At 50.2% G+C, this 23,408-nt stretch overlaps 1 protein-coding gene across 3 annotated transcripts in view; it reads right to left on the reverse strand.

Annotated features, from left to right (window-relative positions):
• Nucleotides 1-23,408, reverse strand: part of LOC144173963 (flavin-containing monooxygenase 5-like) — a 56,627-nt gene that overhangs the window by 12,684 nt on the left and 20,535 nt on the right. The window contains exons 2-3 of one of the 3 annotated variants that reach the window (XM_077702345.1): nucleotides 12,256-12,599; nucleotides 22-421 (exon numbers count right to left, since the gene is read on the reverse strand). In XM_077702345.1, the coding sequence (XP_077558471.1) occupies nucleotides 22-395 (374 nt within the window). In that variant the 5' untranslated portion in view covers nucleotides 396-421; nucleotides 12,256-12,599. Of the gene's footprint in view, nucleotides 1-21; nucleotides 422-12,255; nucleotides 12,609-23,408 lie in introns of all 3 variants that reach the window. The other 2 variants (XM_077702344.1, XM_077702343.1) reach the window with 2 other exon arrangements.

The following is a 23,408-nucleotide window of genomic DNA, read 5'->3' on the forward strand; positions in this document are numbered from 1 at the left end:
CCCGGATCCGGCGTAGCGCACCTGCCCGTTTCCTCGTGTTCAGGGTCGATGCGGAGGACCTGGTGGCGGAAGCGTATCCTGTGGAGCAGCCGGAAGTGGTTCGCGTACAGCTGCAGGTACTCGAGCAGCACGGCGTGGGGCATGTAGTTGGGGAAGTGCGCGGGCGGCGGGAAGTCGCTGAAGGCGGTGAGCTCCTTGCTCGAGTTGATCACCGTGGAGCGCATCACGGACGGCTGGCCCGGGTTGCTGTCCGGCCGAAATCGCCACACGCCGCCCAGCCCCTCCGCCTGCTCGAAGACGACGGGCTCGAGGCCGGCCTCGGCGCACGACTTGGCCGCGGCCAGGCCCGACGGGCCGGCGCCCAGCACGGCCACGCGCAGCGGGGGGCCCGGCATGCTCCTCGGGCAGCTGCGCGGAACGCCTGTGGCCGAACAAGCGCATATAAACTCCTGCGTACTACTTATTAACAACAAGATTGACTCATTTGAAAAAAAAAAAAAAAAAACTGAAGGCATTTTTTTTTTTTGCGTGAACTGGTGTTTTGTACCTTGTAACAACCCGGGAGATCTCATAGTATTGGAAATAAATAAATAAATAAATAAATAAATAAATAAATAAATAAATAATGTCAGAGCAGCGTTTTATCACGTTGTGGGCGTGTACTGCCTAGTCCTACTTGTTGAACGTGTGTTAAGCACGTTACATCACCAGGGTTGCCAGAAAAAAATGCGTGTTAGTCAAAGTGCACAGTAAAAGTCTTTTTGTTAAAGCATTTTTATATGACGCGTGCAAAAAAAAAAAAAACCCACCAACCGATTCAAACAGGGCCGATTTGTCCGATAACAGTTTGTTAACTAAAACAGTTTATTCAGTAAAAGGGATCTAGATGAATATACAAGGATTCCTGGGCTAAAAGTTGTTAAAAACAACTTGGCTAGGGCCCAGGCAATTCATGTCGCGGCTTAGAAAACATTGCATACAGTAAAGAAATATTAGGAACGAGTACAATGTTTTCGAAGATGTGTAGTATATAAACAACAACAATTTAAATTGCAGTAGATATTGCGAAAGATAAGATATAACAAGATGGATACTTAATTAAACATATTAGCAAACAACACTTTTTGTGAGCAAAAGAAAAGAAAAGGAGGACAAGCAGATGTACGTAACTTAGTACAACGCAGCAGTGACGGATAATTGGTTGAACATGTAAAGGTATAAGCGGAGACAATACGAAGAGAAAGCGGGTTTTAACTCCAACATAACAAACAACTACTAAAAATATAAGCGCAGACACTGCAAAAGAACTGAAACAGGCAAAAACACCAGTAATACTTCGTTTCATCAATGAGTATCAAGTCTACAAAATATCGATGGGTTTCCTTCAATGAAAAATGCTGTACAGCCGGTAAAACGCTTGTCTATAACAGCGATTTCAACTTCAACCAGCTACATCCGAAAACTGCCGAAACATACTCGTTCCAAACATGTCGGAGGCAAAAGCGAGGGGCTAAGACTTCAGAATTCCGCAGTAGTTTTATTCAAATCCCGCTCCGGCGGGGCAGGATAGGGCTGAAAGTACGAACGCTGTGTTATAGACAAGCCTTTTACCGGCTGTACTGCTTTAAATCTATTAAGAATATCAGCAAGGTTATGCCGCAACTAGCACCTTTTTAGACGTCCAACTGCACTCACGGATAGAGCAGAGAAAAAGAAGTGACAGGACGAGCGCAGTCCTGTCACTTCTTTTTTTCTGTCCCGTCCGTGTGCGCAGTTGGACGTTTAAAGATGAAAAGCCAACTAGTCCAACAGCATGCTTCATCATCAACAACCTGATTGGGTTCACTGCGGGACGAAGGCCTCTCCGAGCTTAATTAAGCTGGTTCTTCTCAATAGAACTCATCCGCATTCAACGAGTAATCAATTCTAGAGTGCTTTTCAGCAATGTTAGAGCTCAGTGATAGCAACCTTATCGTTGGTCTAACAACCTCGTGGCTTGGGCCTGTTGGTGATGCAGAGTGAGGCCAATAGCGCCAATAGCGAAGGACAAGAACAAAGAAATAAGACACTAAACTACAAGGGCTAATTCTGCCAACAAGATATATTTAAAAAGCACATATATACACGCCAACGTTCGCCACTACAATACAACACACATGTGCGCACTTGTAATAGTTTTGGAATCGCAATTCTTGCGATAGACACATGCAGACTCAGGCTGACGGGTGCAGCCTATATTCTTGTCTTTTGTTTTTTCACGTGGTGTCCTAGTATTTATTATTTACCATTGTGTCTATTATTCGTATTATTAGCTCACGGTGTCGCATTGATCTCTTTCATAATCGCTGTTGTTCAGCGGTATTACACTCATTATCACTGGTGTCCATGTTAAACCGAAACCATCAGTCTTATCATATCGTTGAGTGGCAATGGACTTGCAGTAGAGCAGTGCTTCTACTCTGTAAGCCCCCGTAACGCACGAACTAAATGGTGCGGCCCAGAATTAAAGCGTGAGAACCGACTGGTTTAAACACACCTTTCAAGTAGTATCCCCCTAGTTTTTGACTTGTTCCGCATATCTGAGCGCTCGCAGAATTGCCATCTGGTTTCAATTATTGTGCGGGTCGCTGCTTCCGTTTCAAGAGGTCGACACCGCCGGTGCGGCATTTCGGTCGTTGTGGGTCAAAACCGCGATTGAGGTAGAATTTCAAGTAGTGTCGGCAGGCTGTTGTAGGTTTCGGTGTCAGTGCACGATGTTCTACTTTACTTAGTGCTGGGTTTCCATGATCAGAATTTCTCATTTTCAGCTTATAACTTGGCGCTTTGAACCGCGATGCCATCGACCGAAGCACAGTTCTATCAAGTATGACACCTTTGAGTGCGGAATTTTAGCTCAACATAACGGCGGACCTACTAAACTAAATACGATATGCTACGAAATACACGCGCAGGATTGCGGCGTGGCGAAAACGAACTTTATTTATGCGGAGTGCTTCCTTAGCACAAAAAAAGCTTTATGTGAAGTATTAATAATTCAATAACAAAATGTTGGCAACCCAGAGATCCTGCCATCGTTCACCTGCCCTTTAAAGGTGGCATCCAGTTCACTTGTGTTCGAGGTCATTGCCCACTTGTTACTAAAGTAACTTCCGGTGTCCACCAGGAATCAGTCCTTGGTCCAATCCTTTTTGTATTATTTTTAATGTTACCGCCCCGATTGAATCTTATCTTTATTTCGCCTCTCCGTCAGTGACTGTATTCTTTATTGTCGAATAACGGCTAACAAAGATACATCCCTTCTGCAGAACCATGTAACATTGGTTGAACATTGACGCAACTCAATGGTTCCAAACGCCAAGTCCATGTATGTACCGAGTAAACGCATTCTCATCAAATATTCAAGCTCGTTAAACTTTCTTGACTTATCTGAGGTCGACAGCTACCACTACCTCGGCGTTACTATCGATCATGAAAATAAATTGGCTGGACTGCAGCTTAAAACTTTCCGCCGACTCTTCAACATTCCCGAAGGTACCTCAGAAGATCCCTAACTCTGCCTGCTGCACCAACTAGAAAAATATCGCAAGAAATTTTCATATTTACAGAACTCGAAATTGCATCGACTGTTTGAAACCCGCGCAAAAAAAAATATCACATTATAATTTGCACAATACCGCGTTCTCCGTTTTATCTCAGAAAGTTATGATAATGCTGTGAGTGTTACTAACTCGAAATCGTCGATTCTTAAGATAGTAAGCCGTTAGATTTCACAACTACTCGTGTTCCATAAATTATTTGGTTAATTTCCTGGTCTTCGTACCTCGATTCTTTCCCCACCCGTCAGAGCATCAGACAGCCTCTTTTTTAACATGAAGTGCAGCAATGATTCTACTGCCACTACACTAACAACGATTACCCTCCCATTGCAACGGGATAATGGAACAACACGCTGTCACAATCGGCCGTGGCCGAGTTAAAGCCTTCCAATTCTGGCAACTATTACCCACAAATATCCACAACTATACTCACGCCTTTTTTTTCGCTACGTGTGTCTGCATTACATTGTACTTCTTTCGTTGTTGCTTTATTGTTCATGACCATTCATTGAATCTGTATTTTGTTCTGCCCCCTGCCTGCCCTTTGGAACACGTCGCAAAGGTTTCCGAATGGGATAATGAATGATGAATCTGATTATCATCTTTCTCAGCAACATGGCTGCGCAATGGTGGGAGCATTGCACAGTGTTATGACACTTAACGAATGACGTCCTGCTGGGTACGTGGGATACCGCTCACGAAGCATGGTCCCCGTGAGAAGCAGTTTTCTTCGCACCACTATTCATTTTGTGGCAAGACTGTGTAAGTAACTTGCGGGGAAACGATCACGCTCTTCCCAGGGCAAAGTGTGGTTTTTGCATCGAAGCTGTGTACGTCTCATTCCTATAGTTCCCGCACCCGTGTGGAACGAAAACTCAGAAATTTGTTCAGCGTATGGAAAATTTCATAAGAAAGCAACTAAAATGTCTCAGGGCCTCTATAGCCTGTATTCACTAGCGAGGCACGCATGCAGGCAACCATGTGAGTGCGCGGTCACTGGTTACGTCGCGCTCCGCGGGATGGAGATACTTGCCCGTGCCATGCGCATGATGTGGGTTGGACATTCCAAACTCTACCCGGCCGAAGGCAATGTAATGCCTCGACTCCAATGTGAGCGCGATTGATAACATCTCTGTTGACCCCACCATTGAGAACCAGGTTGAAACGGAGCAGACGACGCACGCCGGTGTTTTTTTTTTTTTTAAGTGCGAATGCACTTTTTAAGCGAGCCTGAAGCGTCCGCCGCCGTCCGCATTCCGCCGCCGTCCGCGTAGCAACAGCTGCGGGTGCGCGCGCTCCTCGTCTTCCTTGGCAACGGGGGGAGATGGGCGCGCGCTGCCTGGCCGCTGACATGGCACATACCCACATGGGGGATTGGCCAGGAATCTCCTCGTCTTCCTTGGCAACGGCGGGAGATGGGCGCGCGCTGCCTGGCCGCTGACATGGCACATACCCACGTGGGGGATTGGCCAGGAATCGGGCGTGAGAAGGGATAATGCACCCGCTTAAAGGAGTACTGACACGAAATTTCAAAGCTGAGATCCGCTCTAGCAATCAAGTACAACGACAACACAAATAGGTGTCTGTGCATGGCACATACCCACGTGGGGGATTGGCCAGGAATCGGGCGTGAGAAGGGCTAATGCACCCGCCTAAAGGAGTACTGACACGAAATTTCAAAGCTGAGATCCGCTCTAGCAATCAAGTACAACGACAACACAAATAGGTGTCTGTGAATAAATGCATCTTTCTTTCTTTGTAGTTGTGTGTGTGTGTGTGTGTGTGTGTGTGATCTCTCTTTCGCGAACATTACAGTTGTGTGCGTGTGTGTAATCTCTCGACTACTCATTAAGATCACGATATCCACCGTAATCGCGCAATCAACAACCGTGCATTCGCACTTACACACTCTCCCCCTCGGGGAAGTGCGAGGGAATTTTTTTTCTTCAGCGTGCGGCTGCAGTGGCCAAGCCCCGCCATGTCCGTGGCGCTACGGCCATGTCCGTGGCCATTTCCAGTGTTGCCAAGCGAAGAAATTGTCAGATAAGCTTTTCAATGAATACCACCCGTATTTTGATCCCTTATATTGCCCCTAAATAGCCTTCTCAGCAATGCACTTGTGCTTAACGGTGAAGCCGACTTTAGGCATATCAACGTAAGCTTGTGTTTTGTAAGCTGGCTTCCCACATTATTTGTTGCGCAATGATGCATGACAATCTACGGATGGAGTGTAGTTCCAGCCCAACTGCATGCTGCACTCCACCGCCGTCGCCTCTTTTCTCATAGTGTGCACTGCTTGACTCGCGCGGCGTCTCACCCCGCTACCATTTATATGCGCGCATTTAGGACTCTAGGAGGGGGGGGGGGGGTGCACGAACTCACCATTATGCTAGGGGGGGGGGGAGGTGAGGTTTCATTGTGGACGTCTCACGGCCCGATGCGACCTGACTTGCTGTCATCTACGGTCGAACAATTTGGGTTGGTGCATGGTGTGAGCGGTTTGGGTTTGCGTAGCTATACTAAGTATGTTCAATCTCAAATTACAAACAAACGTGTTTTGCTTGGTAAGCTCCTTGCACTGCGCTCAGCTTCACTGGTCATTCTTCTTCGCAGAGTGTAAGGACACTGATTTTATTTCCTCCTCCGACTAACTCAATTGGCGTAACGCGGGGCGGGGTCGTCTGGGGTCTCACGATCCCGTTGTTCGTGGAGGGGTGCGCTGGCGTCTCGATTCCCCTACCCGTGGCGAACAGCGGACCCTCCCGCTTGCAGGCAGAGTCATCTTCGCTAAGGTGGGAAGTTTAAAAAGGTAGAGGATAGCGATCGTGCTATTCACCCGGGGAAGAGGCGTGCACGCGAATGCGGGTTTCACAAATACCTTCGCAATTCTGCCGGCATTGAAGCTCGCAAGAGAAACAGACATTGATATATCACGCGAAAAAAAATGACTCCACCCAGCGCGAGACGAAGCAAGCGCGGCTATCCGATAATGCCGGGAGTACTAAAATATTCTTTACACTATGCTTGCGTACGTGCTTTTAATACAAAAGCAGTTTGGCTTGCCCTGGCGATACTTGTCAAGGACTTCTTTACAGCTATATCGTTTGCATCTCTTTATTCGCGTTTCTTTCTTTCTCTTGTAGCTCTGCTCACTGCCTTTTTCGCCTCTTCGGCCTTGTTGGCGTGCTTCAGTGCTCGAGCGCACTTAGCCGGTACAGAAAGCGGCGGCACATCCCAGAATCGGCGTTTTCTGCGGCTGCGCTCCTGTTCTCCTTACGTGCCCCCACGTGCACCACTTCCTCACTGGCTGTGCCGTCACGTATCCAATGACGCACGCCATAGCCTTAGCTTTAGTTGACCAAACAGCGGTGAAACCATGGCATCGGGTTGGCGTGCTCGTGAAAGACCTTGGTTCCCACCCAGACCAAAATGTACGAGTTTTTTTTTTCTTCAAAGCCAGGGATTAATTAACTTTGTTTACTGGGACGCCCTAGGAAATTCTACGTCAATCCGAGCTTTTGTTCTGACGTGTGTTTACTTTTTTTTGCGCCGTCGGCCGTTCTCGCTGCCATCCGGCAAAAACAGCGCCACAATTTTTTTATTCTTGAGGCACCTCTTTCGCATTACAACATGGACAGAATCCCAACGAACACTACGTCTGACCAGGGAAGTTCTTTCGGACGGAGAAGCAGCTTTTCTAACATTTGCAGACTCGACGCCGACCGTACACGCGCTCAGAGGAGTTGGAAATATATCACTGTCAGCTGCTTCAATGCATTAGCGGCGACAGCGAGCACACTAAGCAGGCTGCAAAGCCACCCCGGTATGCCCAGGTGTATACAAGGCCACGCAGCGTTTGCCAGCCCGTCGACTACGAGCCCCGGAAAAGGAGTGTGCCGAACGTTTACTCGGGAGACGGTTCTGTGAAGCAGAGGAGCCCAGAGCTTATCTTACGCATGCAGTGCTAGGCAATGTACAGCCGGGATCGACACCCGGGTACCTATTAAAATTGTGGCGAGCCCAAACTTGAAGCGTGCGAATGAAAATACCACGGAGAGACGGGAAACGAGTGATGACACGGGCGCAGGTAGGTGATCAGATGATCTCCGTTTTGCCGGATGGGAAGTCATCTACTCCTGGGCCCAAAGCGCATCACGTGGGCACGGGCTACGCTCACGCTGGCTGGCGGAAGTATCGGTCGTATTCACTGGCGAGGCACGCATGCAGGCAACCTTGTGAGTGCGCCGTCACTGGTTACGTCGGGCTCCGTGGGATGGCGCTACTTGTCCGTGCTACGCGCATGATGTGTGTCGGACGTTCCAAACTCTACCCCACCGAACGCAAAGTAATGCCTGGGCTACAATGTGAGTGCGATTATAACATCTCTGTTGACACCACCGTTTAGAATCGCGCTGAAACGGAGAAGGCGACGCACGCCGGTGTTTTTTCTGCGGCAGCGCAGTGGCACTAGCCGCGCCGTGTCCGTGGCGCTTCGGCCATGTCCGTGGACGTTTCCAGTGTAGCCAAGCGAAGAAATTGACAGCTAAACTTTTCAGTGCATACCATTTATAGCCATACTAATCACATATTTGGGCCCCAACGCTAAGCATGCTTAACATCCTCCCTCTCCCACTAACTGTTCCTAATACATTAATCATAATCATCGGATCATTTATGCCCACAGCAGCACGATCGCCCCTACGTTACACTTCGAACCCCTCCTGTGTCCAAATTAGTTCTGTGACACCCATTTCTCTTATTCCGCCATCGAGTTATCAGTCGTCTCCCACATCTAAACACTTCTCGAGGAAGAAATTCTGTAGCTATGGTGGTCCACCGGTTGCCGGTTTTCTACCTTAGAAGATCAGCGCAGCACCACTTCTTTCTTTAAATTTAAGCGATACCATGTCTTCACCAGAGTTTTCTCCCGAACCCGAGACACTCGTTTCCTATCCTTAAGCGTTACTTTGGTCACCCCTGCCCACTGCGGTATAACTGGGAATGCCAAGGTGGACACTGTGGCATCGATCGCGCATGACCTGCACGGGCCAGTGATACCGATACCGTTCTCCAGACAAAATGTTCCTGCTCTTGCGTCCAAGGCTGCCTGCAGTCTTCAGCGATCTATGTGGGTTTTTGCGCCGCAAAATTACGCGCCGCTTCACTCCATAGGCCCGCACGGGACCTTTAGGATGCCTGACGGACTGCCCAAGCATGATGAGGCGGTTCTTCACCGCGTGCGACTAAATGTAGCTTACACAAGAAACTTTCACTTCAAGATGAAACAGGCTACTTCCCCCTTCTGCACTCTTTGTGGCGTGCGCGAGGACTTGAACCACGTATTATGTGAATGTACGTGGTATGCAGTAGCTAGGACGTCCCCTTTAGTGTCCTTGGGCCTTCCACTTTCTAGAGGACTAACTCTAAGTGACTTGTTAGGCCCTTCGTCCAACTTTAAACGAGAATCTCGAGTGACAAAAGCTCTATTGTCTTTCCTGCGAAGCACAGGACTGGATCAGACTCTCTGAAGATGACTCTGTTAATGAGCGCGTCATCTTCGTCATAGTCATCATCATCATCATCCCTTCATCGATTTCTTTTTTTTTCTCGTGCATCTGGTGTAGCAAGCAAGGCGCATTGGTCAGGCTAACCTCACCAGTATCATTAAAGACTATTCTCTCTCTCTCTTCTGTACATGGCTTGTAGGGCCACCCAAAGCTTTCTTTCGAGGCGTTTAAATAAGTCCCTAAAGTTCTGCTTCATAGGTCATCACCACGAGTACGCATTGGTTGTGTACTTTTCTTTTCACTGACAGGGTTAGCCTACTGTTCATCGCTTCAGAGTGCTTGCCGAATACACCCCACCACTTAATAGCTCTACGCCTGATTTCCTTCCCGTGCTTTGGATCGGCAATGGCAACGTGTCCAAGAGAGTTACGTTCATTCATCTGGACTCGGTATTTCGTTGCCTCGGCTGCAGTAGGCGCTTTTTGCGCGTATATTTACTAGTACTTTCGATATATCCATATTTCTTTTTACCTGCCACTAAGCTTTCTAAGTACAGTTCTTGAAGCATTGTTTGCACGTCTTTTGCAATTTACTGAGCAGGCTGATGTGCTTTGTCAATATTATGCAGTTCAAATATTCGCCCTTCGCTCGTATCCCTGTCTCTTTCAATCAAGTTTTCTAGATGATACATTCAGACAAGCGGTAAACAATTCGTTTAGGTGGTGTCCCCTCGCCTTAGAGGACTTCCTGACCAGAGACTTACCACTCTTCGCGGGAAGTATTGTCGTGTCCGCACATTTGTTTTATATGTCCTCCAAGAGCCCTACGTGCGCATAATCTACTCCCTGGTTTCTCAATGCTTCCGTCACTGCACAATGTATAACTGAATCAAACGCTTTTTTTGTGATATATTAATGCCTCGCAACAAGTTTATTGTATGCGTATTTCTCCTTTACCGCTTTGGTGGCGTGAATGTGAACCGTCGTTGAGTTGCATTTCTTAAATCCAGCCTCCTCTCTCGGCTCAGAATCTTGGGTGCAACATATAAGGTTAACTATCCTGGTAAGTAGCATGTACAGAGCAGCCGAGAGTTGGTTGAAGGGTTTGTAATTCTTGAAATCTTTGGCATCACTCCTCTTGTGAATTAAAACTAGGTTAGCATTTTTCCAGGCTAGTAATACCTTTCAGAGAGTAATGTTGCTAGCTTCCCCAGCGCAACATCCCCCCTTCCCATTAAAGGGACCCTGCAACACTCTTCTTTTCGACTTTTTCTTTGAAATCTTAAATGCTTGCGGAATGTAGTCCCCCAACGCACCTAGTACTTAGATTAGGGGGTCGCAAAGTACCTCAGCCAAAACATTACTGCTCTATGCCCATCAGATAACTTGGAAACTCGCTCAAAAGATTTTTCTCTCTTTCCCGGTGTTAACGTTCTTCGACGGCCCGAATTACGTCACTGAGGCCATGTAGCGGCTGTTGGCAGGTTTTCCTTCAGTTGCAGCAATGAAAACTTTTCGATGGCAACTTTAAAAATAAAGCCACAAAAATAAGGCAGAAGCGGAAGGCGTATCTGGTGCGACGAGCAAATCACGCACTGCCGCTCCGTGCTGGCGATAACTGTAGCTTTCGCAATGCCTCTAGACGCGAAGGAAAGAGTGAAAGCGTTTATCAAAAATGTTGCAGGGTCCCTTTAAATATTTCAGTTGCCTTTTGCACCTAATCTTTAGTCACTGTTGGAACCTAGTGAACCAAGCTATTCCGTTCAGCATTATTTCCTCACGTAGAGTTGCTTAAAGACAACCGATTTTTGTGGAATGCATGTCCCCTAGCTCATATGAAAGCCAGCGTTTCATATACTGTGGTAACCGCAAGGAGTTTCTAAATAAGCAGGCGGAAATAACTTAAGTTGAACTAAAATTTCTTAAGTCTGAAATGTGGCGACACGTAGTGTCTAAACATGACACTAAACTCCACCGATTTCAAAGCGTGATTCGAAAACCGCATGAACGAATGGGAAAGGTCGTACATTATTGTTGTTTAAGCCGGTGACAAGTTTTTTAATACCTCTTTTCATCTCACGTGCAGTCGAAAGTGTGCGGCCGCAGGCCTTACGGTCATTGTTGCCAGCATTTCTTTTGGTGGGACACGTATGGCTGGTAGATCTAAAAACTCCGATTCTAAAAGTTCTAGGGCGTTATCAGCAAAACCGTTTCGTGTTAAGGTGCTTTAAGTGAAGCCCTTTAATTTGCGATAAAGAAAATATACTTGACAAAAACCAATTGTCTTTCCCTTCAAGTATAAATCTACGCAGAACCATTCCGCTACTTCCTAATCTCATCCATGTTGTTCGCCATGTCACCAGTTTTTCATTATGTGGGCAGCCTATATCACGTGAACGCCCACCCGATTTTTCTCTTCCTGCCTCCCGCTAAAGGTCTGGAGAGTTGTCACGTTTATTTTTTCTAAAACTATTCAGTTTGACGACCAGGACTATGTTAAGGCAAAATGCTGCTAGTTCGAGCAGGTCATGCTCGACAGCCGCACAATTAGTATAAGACAATTTCAATAAAGCATCGCTTACGCACCGTACTTTTAACTGAACGGAGCTCATGAAGTCAACATTAATTCGAACTCCTCGGGATCGAGGTGTGTCAGCAAACCATGGCGTATAGCTTGGAGCTCATCTATATTATGACTTTGAATAATAACGGAACTGACAGAGCTAGCAGTAAAAAAGTTTCCCGGACGATCTTGAATTTATTCACAGTAGACTCTCGTTAAGACGAACTCGAAGGGACCGTAAAAATTTGTTCGTATTATCAGAAATTCGTATTAAGCGGAGGTTTTTTGCATTGTGGACGTTACGAGAGATCAAAAATGTTGTTCGTCTTAATCGAGTTCGTATTAACGGGTAGCGTCATTGAAGGCTATCAATGAACAACGTCTGCCACCCCCTCCCCTCGAGTTCGTTGTTTACTTTCCTACCGACCCAACAAAGGTGCCCGTGGCGCGAAACATCCGTTGGCCCACCAGTGCTTGCACCTAAACACGCGTGCAGTGAGCGCCACACTGTGCAGATATTTAAGCAATGTCAGAGCACTGGGAACTGCTGCAGTTTTCAACCGGCCGCGGCGCGCGCGCGTGACTCTCACCTGGCCGTCCGTTGTTGCACGTGCTTCCTGGGAGCCCCGAGAGATCGGCGCCGCCTGCCGCAACCTGTTGCCGGATCCAGCGGCGGGCGAAAGTGCCATGGCGGCCCCTTTTGGCCGAGATTTGGGTTTTCGGGTCCGCTGCCCTCCCGCGCCAGGTGCCGCCGCAGTGGTGCTCCGCTTAGCGGCGACCGGTGGTTGCGCGTGGCTGCGAGTTTGGGCGGCGCGGTGCCAGCCGAGTCAGCGCCCGGCCGCTCCCGCCGCGCTTCCTACTCTCGCCGCCTCGCCTCCTCGCGCCGCCAACCCCGTTGTGTCGTAATGCGGGTCTTGACCCTTGCTTGCTGCTGCTGCTGCTGCTGCGGAGAGAGCGGGAGGGAGGAAACATTCCTTTATCGGACCTCCGGCCATCCGCGTACACGAGGGAACGCTTATTCATTGAGTGGTCGTTCACTGCACACACACTAAACCAACCCGTCATTCGAGCCGCGCTTTGTTACACTGCCGCGCCAAAAGAGTGGCAAGCCAGGAAGTTTCGTTTTACCGCCTCTGTCACAGAGGAAGCGGAAACGATGTCGATAGTGCACACACTAGTGGAGGTTAAACGATGCACAGTGCAGTGTCGCCAATTTAAAACACGTGGCTAATTAAGTGATAATCTGCAATGGCATTTTCCGAAGGAATTCTCGGCGCTAACATTTCTTCACCTCTGTGTAAAGCTTGACATGAAAGTCGCGCTATTTCTATGAAGGAACAGCGCGCGTTGGTTGCATGATTTGAACGGCTAAAGTGGAAAACTAATTCTATTAAAGTTAATAGGTTTAGTTTGAGAGCATATTTGGCACTGCAAAAACCTGTGGCACCCTTGAAGCGGGGCCATGATCTTGCCCCCTGTGATGAGCGAACTCTTCACTATACACGGGAACAATTGAAGAACGCTAATAGCTCATGTACGGTAACACTCCGCCTCGCCGATGAACCCGGATGTCAACGGGAGCGCGCGTTTTGAAAGGAGATTGCTACGAATGCCTGATATCGTCCGCCTTTTCTCGCGTGGTTTGTTTGTCGTCGCTGCAGTAGTTTATAAGCATAATAAGTCCGAAAAATCACGGAAACGGCTCGATCCGTGTTCAAAATATTCCCAGTAACGCCATACTTGCGCCGGGCGGTGTAACATCGGCTGCGGTGATGAAGCACAGCGGCAACTTCCTTTGTCGTTATTAAGTTGTATCCGAGTGCAGTACCGTGCAGAACGGAACGGGAAGTGGCGTCCCTTTGATGGACGTTCCACGCCCCTCACTGAGTCGAGGAAAGGGGTCGGGACCTTTGAATACCCGAATTCGGGACGCCGAGTTACGCGCACAACCCCGATTATTTCTAACGGTTCCACTTCGCGAAATGGGCGCAAATATTGAAATCCCCAAAAAGGGCATTTTCAATTTTGCCGCCGGCTTTAATTTATTGAGCTTGGTTGCATGAGATATGTTTGAACCAGATATATGCAACCGAGTGCTTTGTACGACCACGGTAAACTTCGGGAGCGCATTTCGAATATTTTTGCACTTGTATATGCGCGTAATAACGTGAGATCATGCTGCGATCGCCGGTGACTCCACATACCTATCAAAATTCTGGTTTTATGTTCACCAATTAGAATAAAATGTAGCTGTTCAGCATATAAAAATCGGATAGGTTGTTTTTCTATTCCTGGGTAGTGGAAATAATATTGTCGCAAATTCCCACTCGCCGGAATGGAGTTACAATGGAGTGGGATGCCAGGCTGCTATTACAACCACGTATACATAGAAGAAATATGAAGGGATTTGCGCATGAATGCTTTGGATATCCAGAGCAAGCAAGTAATCATTTTTCAGAGATTTTATAGTGGACAGTTCTGAAGAAGACGACGCTTTATTTTGCAAATGCGTTGCGGATTGCAGTGGGAAAGTCGTTCTCATAGCCTCTTAGAACATACCCCAACGTCAAAAACACAACAAACAGGAGTGCGTTGACCCTAATATATAGTGTGTTGACCCTACTAATATAGCACAAACCACGCAACCATTAAGCCTCAAGCTGTAACCATAAACTACCAAAATCGGGAATTCGCTGTTGGCGCTTTATAGCGAAAGGTGTATTTGGGCCGCAATGTCAGGTTGTCGTTGTTGTTGTTGGTGTTGTTGTTGTTGTTGTTGTTGTTGCTTCTTTGTTAGGTTTCACTGCGCGCATGGCGCGTGGCGGAAACACATTGCAGCAAAGCCAATCTTATAAGGCAACGCTAACTAGGAAGGAAAGCTAACCCTAAGCTGTTAGAAATTCGAATGGAATCTGCATGTCCCTGCTCACTACATACATATGAACCTGTGCATCACATGACCGATATATTAGCGCAAGAAGTTCAGGCAAGGACGCTTAAAGGTCACTGGCTCAAACTCCTTCCTTCGTGCAGGTGAGGGGTAGGAGAGCGGATGCAAGTATTTAACGGCTCTTGCGAAAAAGGTATGGAAATTTACGTCACTGAAAGTGGTTGCCACTTTGGGTGACGTCATCAAGCGTAACTCCAGTGCTGCGAAGCGAAGCTGCTACGTGCGGTCTAGCATTGCATGAACAATGAAGTTATCAGGTTTGCTGAGAACAAAAGTTTTAATTTTACCTGAAGTACGCACTAACAACGAAAAGCAAACGCTTAATTTTTCTCCAATATCTTTCTGGAACCCATTAGCACCGACATTAAAGACTTGTAAATATGCACACAATCTTGTTAACGATTCGAAAGAATCCTTCTACGTGAATTGTAATCTGTTTCAAGTTTCCACTTAAAGGGGCCCTGAAAGGCATTTTGAGCACACTAAATGAAGTAGCGCAATCGTTAGATTGGGTCGTCAAGGTCATCTGGGCCAAGTATTACTCTTTTACGCGCAGCGGAAAGCTCACACTTTTGTTGCAAACTCTGTCGCTTTTTTCTCACCCTTTCCTTCGTGTTTTTGGACGCCGCCATCTTCACATGTCTACATCATCGATTCCCAGATGTTCGTCATGAGCTAGACATCCTGCTATTGGGCGGCTTTTTCACGCACTTCCGGCAAAGAGATGAGTCGTCTGCTCAGCGTCGACTCGCCGGCTGATCTGCCAGCGTAGTGCCAGAGTGCTTGGACATTTTACGACAAACGAAACAAGTGTAAACAAACGCTTAACCGTTCGTATTGAATGCAACACGGCCATAACACGACATGGATATTCTCTTACCGGAGTACGTTCCATAAAGAAAGCGTTGAAGCCCCGTGGCACTTCTTTCGTGCAATCGCAGAGAACGCCCTTAGCCGAATGCCCAGGTTTGACGGATACATTTTTTTCCACTTCAAAACAATTCAGAGATGCGTTTCGAACGAACACAACGTCACAACATGCGTTTCAAGCCTGAACCGCGATTGACAGACGATGGGTTGCCTCCTCCTGCCCGTCCGTAAATTCGGCACTCACCTCGCGCGCGGTTTGCGGGGACGAACAGCAAGTCACTTAACTCTGGCGCGCAAGCCGAGATGGCTTTTAGCCACGCACACTGCACATACCCCATGCGAGGTTGAGTCGTACGTCGCTCGAGAAAGATAATCCAGACCATGGGAAGCACTATCCACCCGCAGAAGCACAACGTCGCATTTCATCGCGAAACAAAGGCGTCCACAACACACACACCATCGCCTGCTGTAATGCCAAACGCATCTCACACTTCCTAACGAGAGTGAGTGGTACGTCTGCAGTGCCCACATGTCGCGAGGTGGGTCCCCGAGCTGAACCGGGATCACGCAACCGTAACTGACCTCTGGGGCGGTTTGTGCCTTGTTGCCAAGGCAACCGATGTTTGAGATCGTCAAAGAAAGGCGCTCGCTCCAGCGCTAGAAAGCTCAGAGCCGCGCCGGAGCGTATTAACTCTATGCTGTTTTGCCAACGTTGCCGCTCTCCACCACGCGTCGCCCCAAGCTGAACTGGTCACATGATTGAAGCGTTTTGTGCACGGGTTCTGTATCGGTTTAAAATGTCTTTTTCGCATGGCGCCGGCAGGAATTACCACCACCGCAAAATAAGACCCGGCACCAGCGGGGCCACATTTGATACGGCGCTTTTTGGATAAACAGTGCGCGGTGCATGAAAGGGACCGAGCGTAAGATCCTCCCCAGCGGCTGCGAGTTCGCCGCCGATTAAAAGTCACGTGCTGCACTGCAGCAACGCACACCGCGAAAGGGCAAGGCCAGGCCACCGCACACATGCGGCCAGATTTTTCCTTCGCTTATCCATCCTTGAGCGGAGTGCGGAATTCATGGTGTCAACAAAACTTGCCCGTAGCAGACGCCAGTCGGAGGAGCGTAATGCGGAAGTACGTCACCGCTGACTAGTGCAGCATCATGGGAGGGAGTGCTCGCGCGCCGTCAACAGTTGAAAAGAGGAGGAAACGCGGCGCGACGATAATGCGCGTTTTTTGATTTACGATTTCTCAGCTAATACTCATCGCTTTAACAAAATTCTTGCGGGAGGAGATTGCTAATACATTGTCTTATTTGGTTACATGTACATCCATGCATCGGCGGAAGGTATTTCAGGACCCCTTTAAAGAAGTACTGACACGAAATTTTTGTGTTTCATTTTTTTCCGCTGTTATGGGTGCCTACCAGCCTATTAATCATAGAATGACACATTAAACGGTCAGTCGGGACGCAAAATAATTATTTACAGTCTTGTATATTTGGGCCAGTTGCGGTTTCAATAAAACGAACACCGAGGTGGCCGCCATCACAGGAGGGCGCTCGTGACGTCACCGTTCTTGTCGCACCACTGCCCGTGTTGACGCGCGCGCGTCTAGACTTGCTGTTGTTTATACTAGTGCCACTAAATAAAGGCTTTGTAAATAAAGTGTCACTAAAGAAAAGCGTAGCTCATTCAGCGGCTCTAGTCTCCACCATCTCCAAGCGCCCTGGCAGCATGACGACAGTCCCAAAACCGTGACGTAGTACATACGCCGGAGCAGCGTGCGCGAACCACAGCCAGTGCGTTGGCCACGTCCCGGAGGCCCTTAAGTCGGCAGTTTGGGCCCAGAAGGAGCAGATGACATCATGCTGATGCCGATTGCAAAAGGGTATCCGTTTTTAGCTGTCTTGTACACGGAAAGGTTAAACTGGATTAAAAATACGTTATACTGAACGGTTACTGCTTGCTGGAAGATATCTACATGTACAAAGGAAGCCTTTTACATCGTTATCTCGGCTTTAAAATTTCGTGTCAGCACTTCTTTAACGTTTCCGTTCCCTGTTCTGTTCCTTGGTATTTCTTTTTTGCTGCTCCGAATACTGTTTACTTTAGCATCTAGAAGGTGTTTACCTTCAGTCAAAAAATGCAATGATTTGTTTGATTATAAGTTTAATTGTGTCTACTGTGTGCTACGAAGTTTCTTACATAGTGCTTCTGTGATGTAATGCTGTTTTTACATTGAATTTTTTGTTCTTTAATCTCGAGCAATGTCCTTCACGCTTATTAGTACACGAGTACACAATTCAGTCGCAGACTAAGGGACGTCATTATGTACAACAAGCTGTTTTAAAGAACTGTGTGACCCAGAATAAATATAATTGATTTTGATTCTGGACCGGCTGGCCCTGGTCAACTGTTTTTTGTTAACCTCAGAGTGTGGCTGGCAACGTTTGTATGTCATCTTGTTTCCAAAAAAAAAAACAATTCAACCCAACTCCATAACGTTCTCGATCGCCTAAACACGCCCAACTGCTTGCGCAGTTCGATCAGAATAGTAACATGACATGACGGTCAGCCTTTTGATGCTTCGGCCTTCCATATTCCTTTTGTTGACCGGATGCCGCCGTCAATTATCGTACACCTTGCGATTTACCTCGCGATTGACCACACGCTCCCCGCAATTCTCTCCTTTGTTGTGTCTGAGAGCACTATTGTCTGCTTTTCAAAGACGGATCATTTGACAAAACGACGCGCAGACAGGCGGAGCACACACAGGTGTTTACCGCATCCTTGGCGACTTGCATCGGCGGTCCTGACGGCCCTTTGACTCCGGAGGATCGCGTAATCGAAGTCGATGAGATGTTCTCCTGTGCGATAGGGCAGGGGGTGCCCTCTCAGTGGGAGCGTATATTCTTTTGTGCTAACTCTGTCAGGATCTTACTGATTGGTGCGCGCCTGGCCAGCGCGTAAGGAAGGGGAACAGGGGAGGGATACGGACGAGTTCGTATACGGACGAAGGAAGGAAGGAAGTAAACTTTATTTTCCTGGGCACCCTTAGTCCAGGGCGCCATCTTGGGAAGCCGTGGCTATGGATGGCTTCCTCCGCTTTGGACGTCAGCAGGAGCTGTGTCGCACCGCTGGGGTCAGCCAGACTTGCCTCCCAGGATGCTAGAGTTGGATTCGGGATGGTGTTATGTTCGGGCTCCTCATTTAATTAAGGAAAGCCGCCGGTGGCTCATGTTCGGCGTCGCGTACGCTGGTTGCGGCTATTCCGTGTCACTTTCATGTAGCCGCACGGACGCCAAGTTCGGGGCCGCGGAGAGCGTGTTTTGTGCCCGTCCTATTGTGTGTCAAAAGACGGGGGGCGCTTGGCCTGAGAGCCTCTGTCGCGTCGGAGGTGGCTGGGTCATTCGTCATGACGAGCTCACGGCAAGCTAAATGATCGTGCCTCTTAGTGTCGAAAGGTCGCGCGGTGTAAGTTTGGAGGAATCTGCGACGTCGGCGGAGGCGCTGGTCATTGACGGGTCGTTCGCCTTGAAGGCGATCGCTTGGGCCTGACGCGCTTCTTCCCGGGGGACAGACGGCAGGCGGCGGTGTCCTTGGTCTGGGAGGGGATTAGCGGCGACTCCCGCATTGTCCCGACGCGCGCGCAGACGAGGGGGCAGGACAGACGCGGGGGGATGTTAACCTCGCAAAGACCGCTGTAAGCCTTCCGCTTGGCCTTTGAGCAGAGGCCGCCCGCTGAACGTAATGGTGCGTCCACTCCGCGCGGTCGGTGACTTTAGGCCGCAGATGTCCTGTATTTGCTGGTCAGGTGCAACAGCGTGCGTGGGAAACGCACTACGAGTGCATAAGAGAGAGGGTTGGGTCACGTGACCGCAGGTGGGGACATGTGTGTGATTGGCTGGTTCCTGTGGCCAATCAATGGTTTCTATTAATTGTTTGAAAGGTTTTTTCTCTCTTTCTTGTACGCCCCCTTCTTGGAGGCGGGGTTTTTCGTATCAAAACCGGAGTGTTGGGTTTTGTCGAGGGTCGGTCGAGAGGGGATCTAGCTTAGTATGGATCTCGGCCGAACAGGCTGCTGCTGTCAGAGTGACAATGTAGCCGTCACCCTGACGTGATGTAAAGTTGGAGTCTTTGTAAATAATGTAAATAAACCTAATATCTAGCAAGGAAGGCAGTCCTCATCCCTCACCCGCTCCAAGCATCGGTCGTCGGTCATCGGAGCGAGTCGAGATCGTCCTCTCGGCTCGCGCATCAAAAGAACATCACTATTTCGCCTCCATCAGTTCGCCAAGAAGATGGAGAGGCGAAATTTAACTGGCGCAGTCGACAGGATGACCACGACCATCGGCTGGAGCTGGTGGCGCATTGCGGAAAGACTCCTTCAACGCAAGGTTCGGCTCCGACTAACGACGAGCCAGACTCCAAGCATCGACGGGAAGACACCTCAGCGGGAGGCCTCGTGAGTTCCGGCTCAGTGCGGCAGCAGCCGCGATTCAACGGCAACGGGGCGACACCTCAGTGGGAGGCCTCGTGGGCTCCGGCCCAGGGCGGCGTAAGCCGCGGTTCAACGGGGCGACACCTCAGCGGGAGGCCTCGTGGGCTTCGGCCCAGGGCGGTGTAAGCCGCGGTTCAACGGGGCGACACCTCAGCGGGAGGCCTCGTGGGCTTTGGCCCAGGGCGGCGTAAGCCGCGGTTCAACGGGGCGACACCTCAGCGGGAGGCCTCGTGGGCTTCGGCCCAGGGCGGCGAAAGCCGCGGTTCAACGGGGCGACACCTCAGCGGGAGGCCTCGTGGGCTCTGGCCCAGGGCGGCGGAAGCCGCGGTTCAACGGGGCGACACCTCAGTGGGAGGCCTCGTGGGCTTCGGCCCAGGGCGGCGTAAGCCGCGGTTCAACGGGGCGACACCTCAGCGGGAGGCCTCGTGGGCTTTGGCCCAGGGCGGCGTAAGCCGCGGTTCAACGGGGCGACACCTCAGCGGGAGGCCTCGTGGGCTTCGGCCCAGGGCGGCGAAAGCCGCGGTTCAACGGGGCGACACCTCAGCGGGAGGCCTCGTGGGCTCTGGCCCAGGGCGGCGGAAGCCGCGGTTCAACGGGGCGACACCTCAGTGGGAGGCCTCGTGGGCTTCGGCCCAGGGCGGCGTAAGCCGTGGTTCAACGGGGCGACACCTCAGCGGGAGGCCTCGTGGGCTCTGGCCCAGGGCGGCGTAAGCCGCGGTTCAACGGGGCGACACCTCAGCGGGAGGCCTCGTGGGCTTCGGCCCAGGGCGGCGAAAGCCGCGGTTCAACGGGGCGACACCTCAGCGGGAGGCCTCGTGGGCTCTGGCCCAGGGCGGCGGAAGCCGCGGTTCAACGGGGCGACACCTCAGTGGGAGGCCTCGTGGGCTTCGGCCCAGGGCGGCGTAAGCCGTGGTTCAACGGGGCGACACCTCAGCGGGAGGCCTCGTGGGCTCTGGCCCAGGGCGGCGTAAGCCGCGGTTCAACGGGGCGACACCTCAGCGGGAGGCCTCGGGGGCTCCGGCCCAGGGAGCACGGCCCCATCCCAGCGGCGAGAGCGGCGCATCGGGTCCACGAGCTGCTGCACCAGTGACACTGCGACCCGGCCGAAGCCGGAGCGGGCACAGGTGGGCCCTGACTTACTTTCTCCGGGTTCACCATGGCCACTATGCTAACGGGATGTCGCGGCACCGACCGGAAGGTTAGTGCCATTGTGCTCGAGATCGAGGAGTTGAGAGCTGAATTAGCTCTCAAAAATGCCCAGCACGCTTTGGAGAAAGCAAGGCTAGCGGGTAGCAGGGGCGCGGGTAGCCCGTCCGTGTGGACGGGTGAGGAGCTCAGTGCTCAATTAGCGCAAGGAAGAGCGGAGATCGCTTACGAAAAAGCGAAGCTTCGCAGGATTGGTAGACTCGAAGACGATACCAATGTTTTTACAGTGTTTGTTCCCTCGTGGGCGCTTCGAGCGCCACGGGATGAGGAGAGTGGGAATGTAGTGGAGGTGGCCGAAGCCACCCCAGTTGTTGAGCGACACCGTAGCATTCCCACTGCTGCCGATGAGATCGTGGAATCTCGCGCGGCAGATGTCTTAGCTGCCGAACTTCTTTCTGTGGAGGCGGACAATGAGCAGCCGTCTGTCGCCGAGGCAGCACAAGGGGCATGCAAGGGCAGCGGAACCGCGCGCCCAATTGTTGAGCTTCCGTGCGCAAAGCATGAAAGTGTAGGCGGCCCGCGGCGTCTTGCGCGTAGGGCAATTCAGACGGGCCCAAGAACGCGGAGTGCGGGGGCAGGTGTGGCGGCGCAGGTGCGACATCGTCGTACGCGTTACCGCCGGGTAGGGTGTTCCTTCTCTCCCGGGAGCAGAGGACACCGCGAGCCAAACCAGGGTTCGTGTAGAATCAGCTGGTGGCGCACAAAACGGAATCAGCTTCCGTGCGACGGTCGGTGTGTGCCGCCGTGGAAAGGGGTGTTAGCGCTGAATAGTGTGCAGTGCTAGGCAGAACGGGTCAGTGTTGTTTGCCGCACACTTAGTTGTTAGCGTTTTGCGTTTTTTTTGTTTTTTTTATGTGTAGGGTTCGCCCAGACGAGCGTTAATGTTAGTTTTACCTGTATTGTAGTTCTTCCCCTTGTTGTTAGTTCTTTTTGTTTGTGCATGTGTTGGTTGCGTTCAGCTGTCGTAAGGCGTGTGATTTACGAGTAGCGCAGCTTTGCGGGTTTAACTGTCCCCTTGGGAAGTAGAGCCGCGGTTACAGCACTGTGGGGAGTTTACCTCTGAGTACAATGGCGAGTGCCTTTCTTTAATTGCGCTCGTTGGCATGTGGTCATGGTGGGCCATGGAATGTGCAGGTAGGGCCCCCTTGTGGCGCTTGTGTGCGAACTAGTGTCTGAAGTACTGAAAAGTGAACCTTCAGTACATAGAATGTGGACGGCAAGTGAACCGCAACCCTGACGAACAATCTGTGTCGCATTCTGGAAGAACTGGCGTCCGCGAGTGCGTAAAGAGACGCTGAACTTCCTTAGACGTTTTTTTTTCATTTGTACAGGACTAGCCTCATTTTGAGCGTTTGAGTTTTGTTCGGGTGTTGTTTTTTTTCTTTCATTAGAGTGAAAGAATGTTCCTGCATGCGCGTAACGTTTAAGAGTGGATGGGGTCATTCATTCAGTTGTCAAGTTTGAACATTTATACCCTCCGTGGGGTTGGTTGCCTTGAATGGTAGAGGGTGCCATGAGTTTGTTCTCACGGGCCCTGTAGTTGAGTGCTTTCTTTTATCGTTTGATGTTGCACAATCAACGGCTAGGCCAAGGCACTAAGTGTGCCGTGTGGTATCTGTTTTTTTTGCTGCAGTTGGCCGGCGCGTTGTGCTGGTTGGGTTGGTGTGTACCGGGTTAATTTTTTTTTTATTATTGTATTGTATTGTATTTTGTAGTGTACTCGCGTAACGGCTTGAGCGCGTTTTGTTTAGTTCTTGCTCTGCAGTAAGACATAACGTGCAGTGAGAGTTAATGTTGTACGTACAGCTAGTGTACGGACAACATTCTTAGTGCGGAGGTGTTATGTTCGGGCTCCTCATTTAATTAAGGAAAGCCGCCGGTGGCTCATGTTCGGCGTCGCGTACGCTGGTTGCGGCTATTCCGTGTCACTTTCATGTAGCCGCACGGACGCCAAGTTCGGGGCCGCGGAGAGCGTGTTTTGTGCCCGTCCTATTGTGTGTCAAAAGACGGGGGGCGCTTGGCCTGAGAGCCTCTGTCGCGTCGGAGGTGGCTGGGTCATTCGTCATGACGAGCTCACGGCAAGCTAAATGATCGTGCCTCTTAGTGTCGAAAGGTCGCGCGGTGTAAGTTTGGAGGAATCTGCGACGTCGGCGGAGGCGCTGGTCATTGACGGGTCGTTCGCCTTGAAGGCGATCGCTTGGGCCTGACGCGC

This window comes from Haemaphysalis longicornis, unplaced genomic scaffold, assembly GCF_048455015.1.
Source record: "Haemaphysalis longicornis isolate Haplotype H1 unplaced genomic scaffold, Haemaphysalis longicornis Haplotype H1 scaffold_3, whole genome shotgun sequence".
NCBI classification, from domain to species: Eukaryota; Metazoa; Arthropoda; class Arachnida; order Ixodida; family Ixodidae; genus Haemaphysalis; species Haemaphysalis longicornis.